We start from the raw sequence: 6,698 nt of genomic DNA, 5'->3' as shown, positions 1-6,698 counted from the left end.
ACACATCGTTACTATAAAAATGGGTCAGAGTATGTGAACGGGAAAATCACAAAAGCAGAGTAGAAATGGCCGATACGCCTAAACTCTCTAAGGCTACAGCGCGCAGCTTGGCATCTAGTAAGGCCCAGGACCGATCACGGCCGTCGCGGTCCCTCGTTGCTGGAGCAGCGCGCGAGCGTGGAGTCTGACCGTGGGACCACAGGGCGACGACGGCCCTGGCCGCCAAACGCCCAGCGCCAGAGCACCGCACCGGGAAGCCGTGTCAGGGGCCCAGGAGGAGGAGGCCCCTCCAGGGGCGCCCCCCGGACCCCCAAGGAAGCCGAGGGCCACGGCTCTGACCTGCTGGGAGGGCGTCCCTGAGGTCATGTCCTTCTGGGAACTGACAGGATAACAGCAGGGCAGGAAGAGTCAGCAGTCTCCACCAAGGCCCCGCGTGAAGCACAGCTTCCTTAGAACTGCGTTGCAACATACAGCGATTGTTTTACGTGCCAGGAGAGGAAGAGGAAGAAGACATGGAAAGACCATGAACCACTGGAGCGAGAGCGCTCGTTTCAGGAAGAGCGACGCCCACCCGCACCCTGCCCAGCCCCCGGCCCGCCCGCACTCCCCTCCCGAGGCTCCTGCATCAGCTAGAAGGCCCCGATCGATGGACTGGATCGATCGATCGATGGACTGGATCGATCGATCGATGGATCGTCTGCACCAACCAGGGGGCCTTTCTGCACTCGTGCTGGGGGTGGGCGGCGGGGAGGGGGGAGGCTCTTTGGCCTTGTTTGACCTGTAGCCAAAAATGGAAAAGGAAGAGGCGGATTCCGCTTCCCCAAAACCGCCCGTCGTGTGTCGGCGTAGGCGTCCGTTCCAACAGTCCCAATCATGCGCATTTATCTAACTTGTCTCATGAGACCTATAACGCAAGCATTTCCCGAGTTGCTTCAATCTCTTAATAAAAGTAAGTTTTATGTGACAGAGGGATCGTGACAGTGACAAGTGCTGAGGCGCAGGTCGGTACGGCCCGTCATCTGGGAGCACGTGGCCTGCGGCTTTCCGGACTCATGCAGGTAACTCCGAGGGTTCAGGCCGGAAGGCATGGATCCGGCCCCTGGCCCTCCTCCCGCGTCCCAGGCGAGACCTTCAGCTACATGTTCTGGTAGTCCGACGACTCCGTCTCCTCTTCCAGAGCCTCCGGGTGCAGGAGGAGGGAGTAGGTGATGCTATTCTCGTCCTAGATGGACACACAGAGAAGCACGGGGTGGATGGAGGATGGAGGGGTTGAGCAGGGAAAGGGGGGGAGGGAGAGGGCGGTGGGGGGAGGGGGAGGGCGGTGGGGGGAGGGGGAGGGCGGTGGGGGGAGGGGAGGGCAGTGGGGGGCTCACCTTCACTTTTGCCTCCCCTTCAGCATCCGTGATGATGGCTGTGGGCGGGAAGAGCAGGTGGGTCCGGGCACTGCTGTGGGAGCAGGCCCGTGGACGCAGCGGGCCAGCCGAAGCCCAGCAGACCCAAGGACACACGCTGGCCACGCCGGCGAGGGCCACATCCTGTTCAGAGGACTGCTGGGCCCCCGGTGGCGAGGCGCCATCTCTTGAGATCTGAGCCCTCGGGCCAAGCCGGGTGCTCAGTGCCAGCGTGAAGCCAGGCTGGACTTTTGCAGCCAGACTTCAGGGAGGGAAGACTGAGGGCCACACACCCCATCCCCAGCCAAATGGGGTGCCTCTTTGTTGGAACTTCCAAGAATCTGGCTACTCGGTGACATGAAACAGAAAGCGTGAGCGAGCGAGGGAGGGAGGGAGGGTGGGAGGGAGCGAGTGCCCCCTCTCTGGCCCTCCCTGGTGCAAGCTCGGGCACACCCAGCTCCCTCGTGTTTCTGCGGGGCGCTTCTTCATCTGGCGCAAGCAGCCCCCTGAGTCTGCAGAGCGCAAAGCTCGGGAGGCAGGAGGAGTCTGAGACCAGGTAGCCAGTGTCCACTATCGTGGCCCAAAGTCCACTGTCCTGTTGGCCACACTCCCAGCTCTGGAACAGGCCAGTCTTGGCTGCTCTGACGGCCTCAGACACTCCCAGCAGCCTGGCTATGCCTCTGGGAGCCCAGCCCAGTCCTGGCCGGAAATAAATGCCTTGGGAAACACCTGCATGCCCGTGGGAGCGGGCCACGCGTCCCACCACGGGTCTCAGGCTGTCTGGGCTTCTGGCCAGGTCAGCTTTGGCCCTGGTGCAGACTCAGGCTGAGGGACAAAGGGCCCTGCCCGAAGCATGCTGGACGGCGCCATTCGCTCAAGCTCTCAAATCAGTTGCTCGGCTCTGAGTTCCCGGCCATCGGCCATCGAGGGGTCCTGAGGGCCTCTCCTCCTAACTCTGCTGTCCCCACCGCGCCCCACCCCTGAGAAAGCCTCAGCTTCCTTGGTCCTCTGGCCCCAGCTGCAGCTCCTGCTTCCTTTACACACTGGCACCTGGGCCAGGCCGTGGCTGTCACTGGTGCTCAGACCTCGGAGCTGCAGGGCCTTGCAAGTCCTCCAGGCCAGCTGTGCACTCCCTCAGTGAGACACCGGACCCATGGGAAAACGACTCACTGCAGGCCCCACTGCACGCGGTGACAGAGCTGGGGCCAGGCCCACGTGCAGTTAGCTTAGAACCGAGCTTTGCCCACGAAGCCACTAACACCCCCAGGACTCTATGTCCCCCTAAGACCACCCCCGCCCATCGCTCCACAAACATGGACTCCTCAGCAAAGCCAGGTCGTCCCCCGCCCCTGCCCCTCCCTCCTGGACCCCGGCCCTCCGTCCTTTGCCTCAGTCTCCCTGAGTCTAATCCTGTCCTGTGCCAACTTTGCCGAAGCCCCTCAGAAAGACCCGCATGGCCCTGCTTTCCTGCTCTGCACGTTTGCCGCGTTCCTAGTCCCCAAAGCTGGGACATGGCCTCCGCTCCCCACCTGGCAGAGGTGACCCTCTCAAGTCCAGAGATCCTCTTTAGGCCCAGGAGTCAGTCTCAGAGCTGACCAAGCGATTTGAGCCCCTGCCCCGCTCCCCTCACCCCTGCCTTCCCTGTGCTCCTAGCTGAGCTCACGCAGGCTGCTCCTTGCTCAGAGCCACCTGGCAGCCCCGGGCGGGGCAGCATGAGCCCCCCGGGGGCTGCACTCACCTGGTTCCTCAGGTAGGGTGTCTCCCATTGCCCTGTGCTCAGGGGTTCCTGGGAGGGTTAGGAGGGCACACAGCAGGTTAGTAGGGTTATGGGGCAGGGCCTGAGTCGACAGGATGGACCGGGTGAGATTGGCTCAGAACCAACACAGACCCCTCCCCACCTGCACAGGGACCGCCCAGGACTGTGGAGGGCGCGTCCAGCGACACACAGGGCGGCCCCACTGCCTCTTCCCTAGGCCCACTCTGCCTCTGAGCAGCTTCCTCCCCGCCCACAGCGCTGTGTCCGTGTGCGTGCATCCGTGGACCGCGAGTGTCACAGTCTTTCTCAGGGGCTCCGGGACGTTTCTGCCCCGAGCTCCTCTGAGCCAGGGGTCTCCAGGGCATCTCAGTGCGGTGTCTGGGGCCGGTTTGCTCATGGCTTCCAGCCGCCTTCTCTTCTCCCTGGACTCCGGGCGTTGATCGGCCTGAGGGCAGAAGCTGCCTCCACAGAGCTCAATCATTTGGCCGGTCAGTCAGTGACCAAGTGTTTACTGAGTGCCCAGTGGGTGGCAGGCACTGTGCTAGGCGCTGGGGGGATGTGATGGGCCAGGAGACAGGCGGCTGCCGGCAAGCCCTCACGCTTGCAGACCTCTCCCAGGCCCTCGTGCGCCTGGCCCCGCCGTCTGCTCCCCGCCTCCGCCGCCGCCCCATCTCCCCGTTTTTCCTGGCTCTGAACCTCTGACTTTGCGGCATCCCCCTCACGCTCCTGCGAGGCCTGTCGCCCCGCATGTCCTTGTCTTCCTGGCCAGCTGCCACCCTCAGACCTCGCCCCTGCACAATGAGAACACCTGGCCCTCAGCGCCGCCGAGAGCGCCTCAGCCGGTGGCCGCAAAGCGCCTGGCCCTGTCCTCTTTTCCAGGTGAGGGAAGTCGGTAGCTCACCCAGGGTCACACGGCTGTGGAGCCAGGACGCAGGCGGCTCGGAGCTGTCACCACACTGTCGCCCTCTGTGAGGCCCTCGCTGCGGCCCTGACGCTGTCTGTCACAGCGGCTATTAACCCCTCAGACTACGGCCATCTGTTCGATCTGCTCGTCCTCTGACTTGCTATGACGCCACGAGCTCCGAGCGCCAGCCTGGGCTCCCTCATCCTGGCGTCGCCCACGGGCTCGGGCACCGCTCGACATACGAGTGGATGGATAAAACTTGGGGCTACCTCTGCACGCTGAGAGTTCTGTAGCAGGAGATTACAGTCGGGGTGGGGCTGGGGCAAGGCAGGAACCGATGACGAGAGGGACTGAGAGAAAGCACAAACCTGAAGTCTGCTTTTGCCTGAGACGGAACCAGGCCACCACGGCGATGACCATGACTGTGGCAGCAATGCCAGCGACCACAGCCACGATTGCCGTCACCAGCAAGGTGCTGCTGGAGCTGGACCCTAGGGAAGACAGACCTCAGGCAGGCAGCCCCCTCCCCGTGCCGCCCCCGCCCCCCGGTGCTGTGCCCAGTGCTTGTGCCCTGGAGCAGCTGTGCCGCGGCCACTTCCAAGGGCAGCCCCTCTCCCCCACCTCAGCCGCCCAGGGTTTCTGTGGCTGGCCTTGCGTCCCCCACGCCAGGTCTCCGCCAGCCTAAGTCTGAGTGTGCAGGACAGAGGGACAGCAGGGAGGCGCCTGAGGCCCCACAGCTGGCGGCACCGTGGTTGGATCCCGCACAGCCTGCAGCTGTCAGCACAGGCCACGCCTGAGAGGGCGAACGGCATGAGTGAGAACTGGAAGGTGGGGACCACCTCAGTTTTGGGGGTGCCAGGAGCTTCGGGGGCCCTGCGCCCGTGAGGGAGGCCTGCTCAGCTGCTGTCCTGGGGTGGTACCTGCATCTCCACGTGGCGCCACAGACTCCTCGCCCGGCCCCTGCCCCTCTCTGCCCACTGGCCAACACTCAGCCGGCCTTGTGCCTCCGCTCTCTGCCCGCTGCCCGTGCTGCTGCGGCCGGTCTCGGGCCCCCCCGCACAGCCCACGTGGCCTGACCGCCCAGCCCCTCTCCCGCCCCCATCCGGGCTGGCGCCCACCTTGGACAGCGATGCTCACGCGTGGTGACGAGTGCTGCATCTGCCCTATGAACCCCGTGCAGTGGTACTCGCCGCTGTGGCTGCTGTTTGCTCGTGGGATGGAGAAGGTGAAGTTCAAGGTGGAAAACTTCCTGGGCTTTTCGTCCTGGAAGAACGTGACCTTGTACAGGGGCTTGTCCTTCCAGCTGTGGCACCTCAGCGTGATGGGCTCGCCCTCCTGGAACTGCAGGCGGGGCGTCTGGAGCAGCAGCCAGTCTGAAAGACACAAAGGGGCCACAGGACCCAGGAGGTGACTCAACTTTGAGACCCAGCGGATCCCAACCCGTTCCAGTTAGGAACCCGAGCGTCCCGGGCTCTAATCCTGGCGCCTGGGTCATGAACTTGTGACCTTGGGCAAGAAACTTAACTCTTCTGGGCCTCAGTGTCCTCGCCTGAGGAACTGGACACAAGCCCATCACCTCCAGTGGCTCCGGGCTCCCCTCCCGCCCCGGGAGAAGGCGGCTACAGCCCTGCCCTGCCCCACAGGCCGCGGCAGGCAGGACGCAAAGGACCAGGGTAGGGGCATCCAGTCTGCAAACCAGACACGTGTCTTTGGGGACAGTAGGACGTCACGGACGCCCAGCAAATATCGGCCTATTTGACGAACGTTAGGAAATGCGCAGCCGCTTCAGAGTCTTCCTCTGAGAGCAGGGTCTGCCGCGCGACCTCCTTCCACACCTCACGGAGGAAGAAAAAGCACTTGCTCCGTCTGTCACGCAGGGAGGAGCCCACGGTGGGAGCCGAGACCCCAGCCTCAGCCACGCACTTCCTTCTTCCAAAGCTCCAGGATAGCGCAGAGCCGGGCGGGGGACCAAGGGGGCTTGGGGGAGCAGGGCTGCCGAGGCGGTGGCGACGGCCACGCACGCACCCTCAAGCGCTCTGGGTCCTGGCAGCGCGTTGGAACGAGGCCGCCGAGTGCTGCACGGGCTGGCGAGCCTGGCACGGATGCAGGAGGGAACGCTCGACGCCGAGGCGTCGGTGACGACGAAGAGGAAACTCTGGGCCACGGCGGCCGCGGAAGGACCAGAGGGCACAGGGGCCCACCGGATGCGCCGCTCGCGTGCCCCGCTGCGGGGCACAGCTCCAGCTCACTCATCCTTTGCCACCCTGCATATTCGTCCCCCTAGAGCACTGAGTCCTTGGCCACACGCCCCTCTCTGGGGCGAGGCTGATGCCTCTTTCGTGAAGACTGGGTCAGAGCAGGTGGGGATGCTGAGAGTTGTAAAGATTTCTCAAGATGGAACAGAACCCAGAGAAAACATCGAAGCTGCCGCCACGTGGCACCGGTGACCAGTCCTGTCACACGCCTGGGTGATCCCCTGCAGAGCAGCCTTCTCCCCTGCAGAGGCCCCGCTGGGCTCAGGCGATGCCCAGACAGAGGGAGGGGGCCGCCTGAGCCAGGTTTGTGCAAAAGGCCACCTTGGTCTCCTCGAGGACCCTCCTCGGTGCACATCGGGGGCAGCGTCCAGCTTCAGGTTCAGGTTCAGGTT

At 64.1% G+C, this 6,698-nt stretch overlaps 1 protein-coding gene across 3 annotated transcripts in view; it reads right to left on the bottom strand.

Annotated features, from left to right (window-relative positions):
• Positions 1–936: 936 nt before the first annotated feature.
• LOC105303406 (low affinity immunoglobulin gamma Fc region receptor II-like) overlaps positions 937–6,698 on the bottom strand; it is a 47,402-nt gene continuing 41,640 nt past the window's right edge. For 2 of the 3 annotated variants that reach the window (XM_023521485.1, XM_023521484.1), the window contains 5 exons: positions 5,170–5,424; positions 4,420–4,542; positions 3,130–3,177; positions 1,374–1,411; positions 937–1,222 (listed from right to left, as the gene is read on the bottom strand). In XM_023521485.1, the coding sequence (XP_023377253.1) occupies positions 1,136–1,222; positions 1,374–1,411; positions 3,130–3,177; positions 4,420–4,542; positions 5,170–5,424 (551 nt within the window). In that variant the 3' untranslated portion in view covers positions 937–1,135. The remainder of the gene's footprint in view (positions 1,223–1,373; positions 1,412–3,129; positions 3,178–4,419; positions 4,543–5,169; positions 5,425–6,698) is intronic. The other variant, XM_023521486.1, reaches the window with a different exon arrangement.

The sequence above is a fragment of the Pteropus vampyrus genome, unplaced genomic scaffold (assembly GCF_000151845.1).
Source record: "Pteropus vampyrus isolate Shadow unplaced genomic scaffold, Pvam_2.0 Scaffold304, whole genome shotgun sequence".
Classification (NCBI taxonomy): Eukaryota; Metazoa; Chordata; class Mammalia; order Chiroptera; family Pteropodidae; genus Pteropus; species Pteropus vampyrus.
Note: the sequence above shows the minus strand (reverse complement) of the source record. Positions and strands in the feature narration are given on the sequence as shown.